We start from the raw sequence: 15,612 nt of genomic DNA, 5'->3' as shown, positions 1-15,612 counted from the left end.
CACAGTTTGTTTCGGGGACTTTGAAATAGGGAAATCTTTAAAGGACATCTGTGAGTGCTGACAACAAACAGGACAGGGTTTTTGTGAAGAGGTAGCTGAAGTTAAGCTATGAAAGAGATTTCCAGAGGCAAGAAATAGTCCTAAGGTCATAAAAATCACGTGTGCCTTTGAAAATTTCTATCAAGGCTGTACCCAGCTGCCTAAATTGGCTTCCATTCCCTTCACAGGGTCTCTCTAAGTGCTGCAGCACGTGATCTTCAAGTCTACTCCCAACAACTTGGGAGGGGAAAGACCACCAATATTGAAAAAATGACACATTACAGAAAGCCCTGTAACTAGTGGTGTGATGTTTTCATTTTAAAAGATCACCAAAATCTCATATTGAAACCAACAGGAAGCCTTGTGCAGGCTGCCCTGAGGTTTGGTTTGAAATCTTGATCCAGATCCAAGTTATGCTGGTTAGTTTATCCTAAAAGAAAGAATAAATCCTAGGATCCTAGGAAATAAATGGAGGATCCTAATGCATTCCAATAAAGCAGCATCCTTAATTTGTTCAGTATCTCAGGTAAATTAAAAATTAATAATTAATGGGACTTTCTCCACAGCTCTGGTTTCTTTTGCAATGTCCCTACCCATCAGGAGCTGACTGCAAGCTCACACAGGTGATGTTCCTTAAATCCTTAACTCCCAGAAGGACAGAATTGCATCAGAACTTCACCTCACCTCACCTCATCTCTTACCTGGGCCAAGACAAGGTAGGAAACATGACCCCTTTGACTCCCAGCAAAAGCTGAAGGAAGGGAACAACATTATTATTATTCTTATTCTTATTTTAATTTATTTGCTAAATTCCAGACCTATTTGAACAGGTTTCACTCAGGAGTTTTCAGTGTTTGAGTTGGTAATTCTGCCTTTAGCCCCCATAGCAAGGACTACTCTGTGTATTTAAAGTGAATTTGATTTAAGTTTAGTTTTAATTTAGGGCAGCCTGCCCAGATTTCTTTCCCCTCTGCTGACAAACTTGGCAATGCTTTTACAGGGCCCAGAGAGCATTTCAGCCTCTCTTGCAAAGAGCCTTCACACAAAGCACTTTATTTCCCCCCAGAACAAATAAACAAGGAGTAAACATCCCTCCTCTTACACATACAGAACATTTCCTTGTCATTCTCTTCCCATTTGTGCCATTTCTACTGCCCAAGTGGGACTTGAGCTTTATGAAAATGTTATGAAAAGGCAAAGCTGCATTTTTGGAATAGTAAGGACTCAAAAGAAAAAAATAAACCCAAGGTTTTTTTTATGTTTGCATGCACAGCTTGTGGACTCTCTCCAGTTCAGCTGTGTTTGAGGATCCCAACAGTAAAGGGACTGTGCTCTGTTCAAAATGCAGTGAAACCCCTGGAAGGGAAGAGCAGGCAGATTGGGGTGCTTTGATTTCCCCCTTTTCAATCTTGAAGAATGCACTTTCTTGGGTTACACATTAAACTGTCAGGAGGCAAAATCAACACTTGGGATTCTACAGGGAGCTGGAAACATTGCTCCACAGAGCATGGCCATGCAGAGCTTCTCCCACAGATCTTCAAGTTATTTCCCTTATCTAACCAAGCTATGTATAAATATTAACATATTATTCATGGGCAAATAATTCCATGCCACTCCTTGCTGCTGCCTTAAACACTGTCCTTGGTTTAAATGAAAATGACAGTCCCTTTGTGAGGCCTTCAATGCATTTTAAGTTAAAAGAATTGAAGAAAAAAAGAAAAGAGAGAAAGGGTAACTTAATTAAGTAAACCTCAAAAATGAAGAAGTGGCCTTTAACTGTTGGTTTTAATGTAGGGGAGCTACCACCACATAAAAACTACTGAGTAAACTCTATAGTAATAGCAATTAGTCACCTCCCACTTGACTTGGGTGAGGTAGGGCTGGGATCCAAAGGATTTACTCCCTGCTGTGTGCATGGATGGATGTTGTGAGCAGCCGCAAGCTCTGCCCAGGTTCTGCACAAGTCTTGGCCCAAACCAAGTCAGGCCTAGAATTTGAACCTGATCAGGATCTCCCTGCAGTGCTGGGGGGTCAGTTTGGCCAGGCTGGTTTCTGTTTCCCCAGACTGGTGGGACTGACCCCTTCAATACAGGTGAATTTTTTCATTAAAATGTTCCCTGAGAATATCCCTTGTGCACAAGGAAAAGTGTGTTCCTCCAGAAGAGGATTCCTTCTGCAGAGGGCCAGACATGCCAGCAGTTGTGGACAAGAAGCCATTGCAAGTGGAACATGTGAAAACAGGAGCTTATTCATAAAAATAATGTATTTATATTTACTCCTTCAAAGCCTTTGCTCAGGAGCTTTTTTAAAGTTCAGCTGGATCGAAAATGCCCATTTCAAAACCAAACCAAAGACTTTAACAGATGTGCCCTGGCAAAGAAAAAGGGTGCAGACACAGCAAGGAATTCAGAAAGGACAGACAGTCGTATATGGACACGGGAAAGGAATCTCAAGTAAATGTTTGTGGCTGGAGCTGGAGTTTTTGTGTTACCTGTAATGAGCCTCTGGTTTTGGGGCCTGGCCTATTCCTCTCTTTTTTCCTGACTGCAGCTTTTGGTGCTTTTTGTACTACAGCAGACAGGGGAATCTCACCAGCACCACACTCCCTCCAGCAACCAGGGGAGGGACACATGTCACGAGAAGAACTGTCCCTAAAACTGAGAATATGGATTTTATTTCTTAGCCATATTAAACCCCATGAAATTCCAGGTTGCCAGAGTGGGACAGGGCCATGTTTGTGTCTGTGTGCAGTCACACTGAGAGCAGCCTGACAGCAGCTCCTTGTATGCAAAGTCTGGGCAGGGCTGAGCTTGCAGGTGCTGCCTCCTCACACCCAGGTGCTGAAAATCCTCCACTGCATCCCTCAGGATATCAGCACATCCCACTGGGTGGCCACCCTAGTGACAGTTTTATCTCCAGCCTAATTAAAAGCATATTAATTTCAGGCTATTAGCACATTTGGAAAGATTAGATCAGGCCTTATCCCAGTGATTGTGGTTCAGGAGAGGGCTCAGCCTCAAGAGGCTTTTGTGTCCCTGCGTGTCCCTTTCCTGTGCTCTGACAGCCATGCAGGAAAGAAGCTGGATTGTCCTCATCAAGATGTTTTATTTTCTCTCATGACACTCCAAAACCAAACAAGGAACTGTCCTCCAGACTATCACCTTCTGTCTCCCTTCACACATTGGACACTTGTAAACCGTGCCAGGAGTCCCCATGTAAGGGCCTATTAAGATTTCAAAGCCAAGCCTCTGAAAAGAGGAGGGAAAAGCAGAGCTGGGATTCTCTATGAAGGTGTTTGTGAGGAGGGGCCCTGCCTGGAGGGATGTGCCATAAGGGGTTTGTCAGGAGAGCTGTGTGGCCCTACCCAGCAGGATGGGCTGAGTTAGTGAAGCAGAGCTGGGATTCCCTCTGCACCCTCTGAAGGTGTTTGTGAGGGGGTCTGAGGGGCCCTCCCACAGGATGTGCTGTGTTAGTGATTGTCAGATTTCAAAGCCAAGCCTCCAAAATAGGAGGGAAAAGCAGAAGTGGGATTCCCTCTGGAGGGGTTTGTGAGGAGGGCTGAGCCCTGCAGGGTGTCCCATAAGGGTTTGCCAGGTGGGCTGAGCCCTGCCCAGCAGCATGTGCCATGCCAGTGAAGCAGAGCTGGGATTCCCTCTGTACCTTCTGAAGGGGTTTGTGAGGGGGCTGAGCCCTGCCCAGCAGCATGTGCCATGCCAGTGAAGCAGAGCTGGGATTCCCTCTGTACCTTCTGAAGGTGTTTGTGAGGGGGCTGAGCCCTGCCCAGCAGCATGTGCCATGCCAGTGAAGCAGAGCTGGGATTCCCTCTGTACCTTCTGAAGGTGTTTGTGAGGGGGCTGAGCCCTGCCCAGCAGCATGTGCCATGCCAGTGAAGCAGAGCTGGGATTCCCTCTGTACCTTCTGAAGGTGTTTGTGAGGGGGCTGAGCCCTGCCCAGCAGCATGTGCCATGCCAGTGAAGCAGAGCTGGGATTCCCTCTGTACCTGCTGAAGGTGTTTGTGAGGGGGCTGAGCCCTGCCCAGCAGCATGTGCCATGCCAGTGAAGCAGAGCTGGGATTCCCTCTGTACCTGCTGAAGGTGTTTGTGAGGGGGCTGAGCCCTGCCCAGCAGCATGTGCCATGCCAGTGAAGCAGAGCTTGGCCGCTTCCCGTGCAGCTGCGAGTGCCCCGAGCAGCCCCAACCCCAGGGGAGCAGCCAGGGCCCCCCAGCTCACCACAAACACCCCCCGAGGCCCAGGCTGCCTCACATCTCACTGAGACATGGGGGAAAACTCACATTTCCTGGGAAATCTCTCACCTGCCCCAGCCTCAACGCTGCCCTTTCTCTCTCTGCCGAGACCTGTACAGTTAATGAAGGAAATAAGGAGGGAATTGTTATTTGCAGTGGATAATTTCAGTTCTTCTTCAGAGCAGCTCTGTCCTGTGCCCCAGATGGGCCATGGGAAGGCTACTCAGAGATGAAAATCAGAAGCAGAGAGGTTTAGGAGTGCAGGAATGGCCTGTCCATGGCTCTCCAGGGAGGTCAGCTCCAGTTCAGGAGCGCCTACACAAATAACTGCCAGGAACTGTGAGAGTGTTTTAGAAGGATCACTCTGGACGTGCTGCTGCCTTGTATTTTTTCCTTAGGCAAGAAGTGCTGCCGTGGTAACAAAGGATTCTGGCTTAATAGAAGTGGTTGTGTGCTTTTTGCACCACTGAGCCTCTTGGAACATGCAGGTGAATTGGCTTGTGTGTATGAAGCAATAGGAATTTCCAATAAAACAACTTTTTATTGTGTGTGCGTGTTTTCTCATCTGCAGAGAAGAATAGCTGTGGTACCCTGCAAGGATTTGACTGAGCTGTGTATTTCACAGAGCTGACATTACTGCTGAAGACATTAACTTAGAAAGGCCTCGCTTTTTTCATGACTCACGCCAGAAACTATTTTCCTGTAGGTTTGTTCTGAGTGATTAAGATAGGTTTGCTTGCATATAAATGCTGTTCTACACATATAGATATATATATACATTACCTTCACCAGGGAAAGCTCCCACACTTTCCCTTGTTTATGCACATTATACGTGACAGAGGTTCCAAGTTAAATGTCACAGCCCTTGTTTACAAGGTAAGCAATGAAGATAACCCAATTTCAAACTCCTCATTTTCAGTGCTGCCCATCTCACCCTTCATGGAGAACACTGGACAAGAGGAGTCGAGGCCACCACCCTGTCTGCTGTGAGCTTCCCAGCTTGTCCACCTGGGAATTGTAAAATTCCATGTACAGGTAGGAAATTACATTTAATATTTCAGCCAGTGAGGTAGAAATGGGGGCAGCACCTCAGAAGCTGCTTCTCAACCACTCCCTTTTTTCAGCCCAGCCACAGTGGCACGTTGGGAGCTGTTGGAGCAGGCAGCAGGCTCCCTCAGAGCCCGAGCCCAGGCAGGGAACAGCGTGCTCTGGCCACGCTGCCTCCATCCTGCCTGTCCCAGCTCGCCCTGAACATCTTCCTGTCTGCCACAAAAATCCCTTCTTGCTACTCAAAGGATGCAAAGGGAACATGGAGCAAAGCACAGAACAATTCTTCAGTCTCTGAAGCCGTTAAAAATATTTTTGATAAAAGTACATACACGCACAGCTGAGCTCCAGTGAACACCTTCTTGTTTCTCATGCTAATTTTATATTGTTCCTAAAGCAGAGCCTGATTTTTCTCTTTGTGAAAGGAGAATTTTAATCCTGGTCCTATTCATTAATCATATCAAAACCCAAGGCATGCAGATACTATTTTTCAGTAATTTTAAGGTGTTAGTGTATTAGTAAAAGGTTAAAAAATGCAAAATAGCTGTAAAAAGGTTTGGGTTTTATTCTTGAAGTGTTTGGTTTCCTCACATTATTGCAGACGACATATATCTTTATTTCTCAGTAAGAGCAGACTGTGGCCCTGAACCTCTACAATTCCAAATACAAGCAAAGATAATGACTTTTTAAAAGTAAAGAACAAATTGTTCCACAAAAAATGAGCACAATCACAAAAAGAAGCATAAACTTCTCCTGCCTAGTGGTGGCTTCCAAGACGTCAGACATTTTGTAAACCAGCAATCGGATCCAGACCACGCAGAATTGGGACGGTCCTGCTTTTCCTGTTAATTTTTCCACTATGAGAGTGTCCAAAACTCTCAGAAATAAAGGATTACTGTCTAGGGGTTCAGAAAGTTATATTTTCATAGAACAGTTCTTTCTGACAGGTAACCCCAGCAAGCACACAAGCTGTTCCATTAAATGTCATGGCCTTGAGTTTAAAAATGTAGCCCACATCCCAAGCCCAACTGTTTGTTTGTTTTCAGGAGTGTTTTCAGTGCTGCTGTGGCCCAGAGTTTAGATCAGTGGTTTAGCTGCCTGCACCTCATTTAGAGGTTGTAAGCAAAAGACCCAGTTTGGTTTAGTGTTTAGCAAATTATCTTCACCCTTTTGCCACTAAATCACTGTACAAGCACGAGCAAACCACTCAGCTCTTCCTCTCCTTCCCCTTATTCAAATGTACCCAGACCATGACTTGTGATATGACTGTGAGGAGTGAAGATCAGCCCATGAACATGGACAGAAAATTCTAGAATCTTTGCTGAACCAAGGTCACAGCATGAATTGTGAGTATAGAGATGAGATTTGAGTATTGACAAAATCTTTCTGGATGAAAAAAGCATGGAATGGTGCCCGTGGTTTTCTATCCAAAACAGCCAGAAAGAAATGCTGTTCCCCAGAACAGAAATCTGTTCTGAGATCACCCTGATGTAATATGGACTTAGAGGTCTGAGGCAGGTCCTTCAGCCTCTGGGCTTGCAAAATGTGCCGGGCCAAGAATTGAGAAAACAGAAAAAGATTATTTAACTTCACCCCATTTCAAAATGTAGTAAGAATGTATTTCTGCATTTTAAAAAATTTATTTGACTTCCCCATCTGTGTTTCACTTGGTTCACATATTCAAGCCATTTTCTAGAGTTGTGAACAACTTTTAAATCAGAGTTCAGACCCTTAAATAATCACAAACTATCAAAAAACTTGGCCTTTTCAGAAAAACACAAATATACAGCAAGTCAACAGCACTAGCAAGTCAGTAATTGAGGCATTCTGCTTTTAGTTGTTGTAAATAGTATCAGTAATTTTTTTTGCAGTGCTTTAGAGGTATTGAGGAGATATTTCCTCAAACAATATTGGGATCATCATCTACAGGGGTTCCACATCTTTGTACTTCAGGCATCCCAACCAAAGCAGCCAAAAACTGGGTCAGGGCAACAGTCCAAAATTTTAGTGGTGAGCCTCCAAAATTCAAGACACTCAGGGAATGCATGTTGGGGAATAATATGAGAATGCCGAAGGAAAAAAAAAAAAGACATATTTAATTGTATCCAATATTAATATTTCAAAAATCGGTGCTGTCAATTTGGAATAAAAGCCTGTGTTTGAAGTGGCTGTGAAAAGCCAAGGAGTTGCCTCAGAGCTCAGCCACTGTCTGATGCCATGGGTTCCTGAGTTGCATGAGGCCATGTGGATGCTGGCTGCTCCAAATCCACAGGCACCGGGAGCTTTGGGATGCTGCTTTCGAGGAGTCTCCCCCGGGTTACTCGGGATCCCGCAGGATGGGAATGAGGGTGGGCAAGAACCCGCGGGTCTGGCAGCTGCCGAGCTGCCCCGCAGGCTTCCCAAATTGGGGCTCGCCGCCGTCCCTTCTGAGAGGATGGAGAAAACTGGGAAGCATATCTCAGCTTGAAAACTCAGAATTTGGGAGCCAAGTCCCTCAAAACTTTCACCCTGTTGCTCCTGGGCAGCTGCTGCAGGGAGATGAGATGCAGCTGGAGCTGATAGAAGGAACCGGCCTGGTTGGGGGCACCTGCAGAGTCACCAGGTGCCTCTGAGACTCCTTGCTCAGCACCATTTTGGGGTAGTTTAACAGAGATCTGCTGATTTGAGGAGCCAAAGTTTATAATTATATGTTTTTTTAGGACCTGGGCAGCCTTTCGGCATGCTTGAGACCGGGGAGTGTGACAGCCCAGTCTGCCCAGTGATGGAAAGTTAGAAACTGGAAATGTACCTGGATGCCACCCTGAGTCAGCCCAAACCGAAGCATCTCTACAAAACACCTAGATGTGAACAAACTGCCGTCCTCTGACAAAAATATTCCGTCTGAGAATTTCTGACCAGCTCCGGTGGTAAACACCTCCAAGGGTGTCCTTTTTGTCTGATACAGGGCAAAAATTATTCGGGTACCTGTTGCTCGGGGTGGAAAGATGAGGGAATGGAATAGTAAATTAAAGGGGTTGGAACAAAAAGCAGCTGATTGTCTGAGAACGGCTGGCCAAGCTGCGTTCAGGTATCAGTGTGGGAATGGACGAAACGCCCGTGGCAGGGGTTGCAGCCACGCTGTGGACCCTCTTGTCCCCTTCCCCTCACTGAGCGGGCTTTACACTTGTGGGGCTTTACACTTGTGTTTCTCTTCCTGCCTGCCCTCGGTGCGGTTTGTCCGGGCACTTCTCCCTGTCCTGCTCCTGGGCGTTTCTGCCCTCGCCGTGGGCCCCGCGGAGCGCGATCCCTCTCGGGGAGCCGGGGCCTCCGCGGGCGGCGATTGAGGCGCGGAGTTCCCGGCGGGCCGGCCGCCTCCCCGCCCTCCTTCCATCCTCCCTCCCTCTCTCCCTCCCTCCCTCGGCGGCGTGTTTGGGAGGGAAGGAGGGGGTGGAAGCCGGGCCGGGGCGGCCAGCAGGCAATTTGCATGAGAGACAGACTGGGAATGAGCTGGAGTGGGCGCCTCTCCGCGCACACAGAGCGGGGCAGGAGGGGGAGGAGGAGGGAGCTGCCGCCGCCGCCGCCGGGGAGAGGCGGCGAACTCCGGGCAAAGTTTGGAGCCGCGGGCCCGCGGCGCTGAGGCAGCGGCGGGCGGGGAGCGGCCGGGCCGGGCCGGGCAGGGCCGCGCGGTGTGAGGCGGCGGCGGGCAGAGCGCGGGGGGCGGCGGGCAGAGCGCGGAGCCGGCGGCGGGCGCTGCCGGCACAGCCAGCATGTCCTCCATCCTGCCCTTCACTCCTCCCATCGTCAAGCGGCTCCTGGGCTGGAAGAAAGGCGAGCAGAACGGGCAGGAGGAGAAATGGTGCGAGAAGGCGGTGAAGAGCCTGGTGAAAAAGCTGAAGAAGACGGGGCAGCTGGACGAGCTGGAGAAGGCGATCACCACGCAGAACATCAACACCAAGTGCATCACCATCCCCAGGTACCGGGGTGCGGAGGGCGCGGCCCCCGGGGTCCTGCGGGGTGCGGGGGAGCAGCGGGACCCGCAGGGACCCTCAGGGACCCCCGAGCTCCGGCACGGCCGGGACAGGGCTCGTTTGGCGTCCCGGCCGTGCCGCACTCGCTGCGGTGTTGGTCCTCTCTGCCTGCTCCTTGTCTAGTTAAGAAAAACCCCGTAACCGGCTACAGAATTGAATTACTCTCTAGTAACGAGAGAGAAAACATGCCTCGAGCCGAGATCATAAAAAAGAAAAAAAAGTTGGAAGCGCTGCGGATCAGTTCCACTCACTGAGGGTGCTCTCATTGTCAGAAGTTTCAGCGTGTTCTCAAGTGCTGTTGCATTACGATTTTCTTGTGATTAGTGCGTCAGGAAAACGGTTTTGTTTGGGTTGTTTGGCTTCTTCCTTATTACTCCTCTGAAGGGGTGATTTAGAGCCCTGCTCTGCTGATGTTTTCGAGTTACTTTTTAAATCGGGAATGCAAATGGCAGAGCTGAAGGAGGTCGTTTGGAGTGCAAAAAACACCCCACACATGTGAGGGTGAATACAACTGATTTTTTCCTCCATTTTTTGAATGAACATAGATTTTATTTTTAGTCTGCATTCTGAACTCGATCCGCAGGGCCATCATAAATCATAAAAGACGTGTATAAAACTATCCCACCTAAGAATAATTTTCCAAGTAACTTTCAAATGGCTGCCCACAAGTGGTGTTTTATTGCTGCAGATTGTTGATTTCTGTGAGCTCAGCCAGATGACTGCTGGGTCTGTTCCTGATTGTTGTTTCAGAGTACTTTTTTTTTTTATTTAAGCAAAGGCCAAAGTTCATTCCAAATATTTGAATGCTGCATAATTGTGTGCTTCTGCGTGAGAAGATATCTGTGTGTGTGTGTGTATTCATGCTTCTCCCTGGCACAAACAAATGTATGCTTTCTTGGTTGTCAGAATGATTTAATATGCAGGAGCTGATACAAAGCAGCATCTGTTGCATGAAAAAGTGAAGCAAGTAGCTTAGAAATGTGGATGTTTGGAGCTCCTAAAATTTTCTTCCAACAACTGCAGTGTTTTTTTAAAAGGAAAAATAAAGCCTCCTTATCTTTTTGGTGCTGAATGACTGTGGCTAAGATTTTGGCCAGTAATGCAAATGAGAGCTCTCAGCCTTTGTTAGAGTTGCTCCGGCTTCTACTTGGAGCAGAAATCAAAACCTGTAGAGCCGCCACGCAATACAAACGCCTTAAAACCTATATTTTTAAAGTTCTTGGTAAGCAGCTTGCTTTCCACGTACATAATTCACTGTTTAAAGCACTTCCCTGAAATATTTACCATTTCAAAAGAAGAAAATTGCTGTAGCAGCCCTGCTGCTGTGACCTGGGTATTGTGTCTGGCTGATGCTGACCCGTTAGGGAGCACAGCATGAAGGCCCCTGGAACTTCTGTGACTCCTAACAAGGGGGTTTAGATAAGGAAAGATTTGCTATTTTATAATTTAAAGGAAGAAAAGAGTTAGGCCAAACACAATGCTTTATTTAAAAAAAGAAGTACAGGTTGAAAATAAATAACAACACAAACATAAATCACAAGTCATGAATACTCACCTTCAGAGATTGTCCTGGCTGTTCCTCCTCTGTTAAAGAAAATCTGTGCAGAAATTAAAACATTTGATGTTCATTTATGACACTGAGCCTGGATCCTGCAGATCTCAAAGCTCGGTGTGGGGGAGGCATCAGCCTGTTTTGGTGGGAGCCCCTTGGACCTTGGCATTTGTTTTAAACACAACTTCATGTCTGCTTTTTTATTGTTTAGAAACGGCCGTGGTTCGGTTTTCTGCACGGAGATGTTCATATCTGTGTGTCAGAGGTTGGGGAGTGGAACACAGAAAGATCTCTCTGAAGTCAGTGCAGAGCTGCAGCTCTGACCAGGCCTTGTGACTTTAAGAGCTGTGCCTTTTCCTCTGGGCTGCACTGCTTGTCCTAATGTATCTGTGAATCTGATTACTGTGTCATCTGAAATTAGTGTTTGCAAGACGATTTTAGCCTGGTTTTAGCTTGCTGTTTGTTATTTTCATTTAATAATTTTAACGTATGTCATTTTACTATTTACTCAAATAATATGTTGGGGAGGGGGGAAAGGGGGAAAAGCATCATTAAGGATTAGCTCATGTTGTGCATTGTCTGTAATGCATCAGTAGACTGAATTACAGTGGAGCCATGCCAGTGATGACTCTGGCCCAGCAGGAGCAGGGTAAGTCCAAAATTAGCTATTGTATCCATGAGACAGAGCAAGTTTCACATGGAAAAGGGCTCGAGCTTTGCAGAAACATTGCTTGTGGGAATGAGGGCTACGCAGCAAATTCCTGGGCTGATCAGGTGGGATTGTTTGAAGAAAGGACAGGAAAAAAAATATTTGTTTTGTTGTATGGCTGAGGAATTAGAATAACAAATGTATTCCTGCTGTCATGTTTATCTGCTGGGATCTGGAAGCATGTACTGCCTGCTATCTCCTGACAGATTAGTAAACAGGGATTAGTTTATTTGCTTGTGTATTTGCTCAGCATGTGTTACTTCTGCAAGTGCTCCATTTCTGAGGTGTGACAGACACCCCAGGTTTTCTGTTGGGAGAACCTGTGGCAGACAGCAAAAGGCTGGAGAGGCCTTCAGGGATTTCAGTGTGACTCTCCTGGCAAGAAGGATTTTTCCTTCTTGTTTTCACTGCTGGAGAGGAGAAAGTCATTTCCACCTGCAAAACTCTGCTCTCAGACCATCTGACGGTTTCTGGTGCTGCTGCTGCTGCACAGGAGAGCTCCTTTAGAGGCTCTTCCTTCCCTCCTTCCTCCTCTGGGCTCAGCTGCCCAAGCCCATCCTGCCCCAGCAGGACCTTTCTTTAAACCTCTGTGCCCTGAGCTGGTGCCCTTTGGTGTCAGAGCTCACCTAGTGAGTCCTGGCTCTCCCTGGCAGAAAGGTTTTTTTCCTCCCAAAGTATTGGGTGATAAAAGTTGAGAGCACACATTCTTCTGCCCATTAAAATGCATCCTTTGTCACAGTTGCTTATCTTGAAAGCCCAGCTTTCAGGATGAGCATTTTTATCACTTTTCAGACCAAGCTGGGCACAAGTGTGCCATTAACACCTACCCAGCACAGGCAGCTGGGTGTTTGTGGCTTCTCTGCTTTGCTCTGTGAGCAGGCAATGATCTGCTCCAGCTGGTGCCTCTGTTCTCTTCTGAGACCCAAACATGCGGTAAGAATGGCCCCTACAGCTGACATTCATACAAACCCGAAAACCCTGAGTTTCTAGCACTGTTCTGAGCCGAAGAGAGGCACAAGAGGTGTTCTCTTGTGCACCTGAGAAACCAGCAGCATTTGCCCTGGAAATGAAGTGTGATGAGTGTTCAACTCAACATTTTTAGGGTCTGATCTACAGAAACCAGACCATGTGATGGGCACTCAGTAATTTCTACAAGCTGTGCAGTATCTGTAGTCTTGCTTTATGAGATAGTAAATGCTTTGTTTCAGGAGCTTTAGTGGTGCTACACACACAAAGACATAAATCTCCTGACGTTTTGTAATATATTTTCATATGCACATTTTTCTTTTGAACTCATTACTGTATTTATTTGTTTTGGTATCACCAGTGGTTTTAGGGGAGCCAGGATTCCTGTATGTAAGGAACACCTTATTTTAAGTGGTGGGTTGTATTTTTTTTTTTTTTTAATTTAGAAAACAGTTTTGAAGAGAAGGTGGGTGTTATTTCTTGTGGAACTCATCTGATTAGGGCAGAATGTACCAATTAAAATGGAAACATGGCACATTTGCTTCTTAAAAGCCACTGAACAAGGTGTTCCTTAAATTATTTACATTTTGGTGGGGAAAACCGGGGATAATACACAAGGAACTTAATGAATAAGGATAATAGAGAGGGAACATAAATAATTCAGAAACATCTTGGGTGTGAGCACAGCTTCGGCTGTGTGGTAGTTGACCACACAATATTTACAGGACTTGATCATGTTCTCAGGTTTGAGGTGATACCAGAAAAATAGGAAAGCTGTGAGGATGTGAAGTGGCAGAGCTGTCTGCAAGACCCTGAAGGATGTTGTGGTTTCACATCATGGTGTGATTTTGGGACTTGCTCCTTGTGGGTCCCTTCCAGCTGGGGATCTTCTGTGACTCCACACTTCTTTTGGGGCTGCCCACCTGATGCAGTAACCAGCAAGGACCAGTCACAGCTTTGTGTGTCCATGTGAAATTTACTTATTTTTCAATGCAGTTTCAAGCTACCTTGTTTTCAGTTCTCTGTCCCTGAGTGTGAGGAGCTTTAATATTTCATGGCTTGTCTGGGAGTGCCTGCAGGGCTGAGTCCCGGTGTGCAGGGTGGTTACAGCCCAGTCCCTGTGTGCAAACACCCCTGGCTGCCATCCCCCTGCTCAGCTCCATCCTGCCGGGGATTTTCCTGCTGCAGACCCGTGTCAGTGACCTCTGTCCTGCCCGAGCTCTATGGGCAGGGTTTACAGCCCCGCCCGACCTTTGTGCTGCTGCAGTGCCCTCATCAGCCCGGCTGTGCTGGCCTCTGGGACAGGCAGGTCAGCTCTGCAGGGGAAGGTGCACTGAGTGCGCATGGGCCCGAGCCTGACAGGAGCGTTTGGGCCCTGCTCTTGGGCACAGGGTGTGACTCTTGGCATGTCCTGTGCAGGGCCAGGAGCTGGACTCTGTGATCCTTGTGGATCCTGTCCAGCTCAGCTTTTTCTGTGTGATTCCCTGACTTTCTGCCTGCAGTCCTGCTTGTCCATCAGTGCCCATCTCATCTCATCTCAGGCCAACCTCCCCTCTCTGGCTATAGATTTCTGCTCCCTGCAGCCCCTCCAAGTGTTTCTCCCCCCCTTGCACTTGTTCCTCCCTCTGACATCAGCCTGGGTGATGTGTGTGGAGTTGTTGTATTGCACACGATGGCATTCCCAAAAACAAAGCACTGCTGTCAGGCTGGAGCAATAATGTTGGTACAACCAGTTAGGGGGCAGCTACACACTCAGTTATTGTGGCAGAGACAAGGAGCTGGAGAGGAGGGAGGCTGGGGAGCAGTTGTGCTCCCTCCCCTCCAGAGTTGCTGCTGGAATAGCACAGCAGCCATTTATTTAGGTGTCTCCTCTGTTTTGTAATTTCTCGTGCACTCACTACCATTCAAACCCTTTTGTCAATATATATATATTTATTTTTTTACCTGAGTTGTGCAGGGCAGCTCACACTTTGCATTAAGACCAGTGATGAAACTCCTGTCTTGAGAAACAACTGGTGTGTTTATCCAGGACACTGAGGGGCTAAGAGGAAAAACTTGATTTTGCCATTTGTTAAGATGCTTTCAGATATTCATATCTCTGTCTTTCATTCTTCTGCCCTTTCTCAAGAGACTAAAAGAGTTAAAATAGCTTCTGAAGGGACTCATGATGTTCTCATTATATTGTGTATTAAGTGTTGAATCTGTGTGAAATAAAATGTTTAAAATGGTTGCTTAACTTTCATAGCATTAGGAAAAGACCCTGAATATCACAGTCATTTATATATAATGAGAAATAAATGCAAAAAATTGGTGAAATAAGGAAATACACACTGTACAGGATTATCACATCAGGGATCCAATTAGAACAAGTTCTTCTAATAAATATTGGTTTAATAATGTAAACTTGTGATTGCTATATTATTACAACAAAAATAAAATTAACGAGATTTAATGGACTGAGCAGCCATTAATTTTCACTTGTTAATTTATTAGGAATTTCTAATGCTGTTAGATGCACAGTAAAGCCATTATCCTGCATGAACTACTTGATGAAATAAATAGGGCCAACAAGTGCTCGAATTAAATTGAAATCAGTTTTTATTCCCAAATTATCTCTTTCTGTTGTTTGGGTTATTTTTTTATGATGACTGTGTTTTAGCTTTCCTCTACTGAGGCAATTAAATTTTCAGGGATGGGATGCAGCACTCCTCCAGCCAGGCTTATGAATAGTCCTAATTAACTTTAGTCCTTGTGTGCCTTGATGTGTTTGTAAAAATCCCTTTTGCAGTCCCCAGCTGCGTGTGCTGGTGGGCAGGGAAGGGAGCAATGGGGGTGAAGCCAGGCCAGAGGTTCCTGTCCAGACCCTGCAGTTCCACGGGGCGACTCCACCGGGTCCAGCCGGTGTTTGCTGATTCCTTTTGGAATCGGTGATAATTGCACAGCTTTGGTAGCTGAGGAGCCAGTAATGTGTGGATTGTTGCAGTGATGCTGCTTTTAAAGGTGTTGTGAAGCCTTTCAGACCGGATCCTCATTTGCTGGCATCTCTTG

At 46.6% G+C, this 15,612-nt stretch overlaps 1 protein-coding gene and 1 long non-coding RNA gene across 5 annotated transcripts in view; both read left to right on the top strand.

The window, feature by feature from the left end:
* Positions 1-661: 661 nt before the first annotated feature.
* On the top strand, positions 662-8,620 carry LOC143695188 (uncharacterized). 2 transcript variants are annotated; one of them, XR_013184209.1, is made up of 3 exons: positions 662-755; positions 5,203-5,318; positions 8,030-8,620. It is a non-coding gene; the product is annotated as an uncharacterized LOC143695188 (long non-coding RNA). The 2 variants fall into 2 exon arrangements; XR_013184208.1 differs by lacking the exon at positions 8,030-8,620 and adding an exon at positions 6,578-6,641.
* A 17-nt stretch (positions 8,621-8,637) lies between these two features.
* The window catches only part of SMAD3 (SMAD family member 3), a 67,652-nt gene continuing 60,677 nt past the window's right edge, over positions 8,638-15,612 (top strand). Inside the window, exon 1 of one of the 3 annotated variants that reach the window (XM_077185723.1) lies at positions 8,638-9,282. In XM_077185723.1, coding sequence (XP_077041838.1) covers positions 9,077-9,282 — 206 coding nt within the window. In that variant the 5' untranslated portion in view covers positions 8,638-9,076. Of the gene's footprint in view, positions 9,283-11,459; positions 11,539-15,612 lie in introns of those variants that run through there. The other 2 variants (XM_054641965.2, XM_077185724.1) reach the window with 2 other exon arrangements.

This window comes from Agelaius phoeniceus, chromosome 13 (genome assembly GCF_051311805.1).
Source record: "Agelaius phoeniceus isolate bAgePho1 chromosome 13, bAgePho1.hap1, whole genome shotgun sequence".
NCBI classification, from domain to species: Eukaryota; Metazoa; Chordata; class Aves; order Passeriformes; family Icteridae; genus Agelaius; species Agelaius phoeniceus.
The sequence above is the reverse complement of the archived record's forward strand: the minus strand, read 5'-3'. Positions and strand labels throughout refer to the sequence as shown.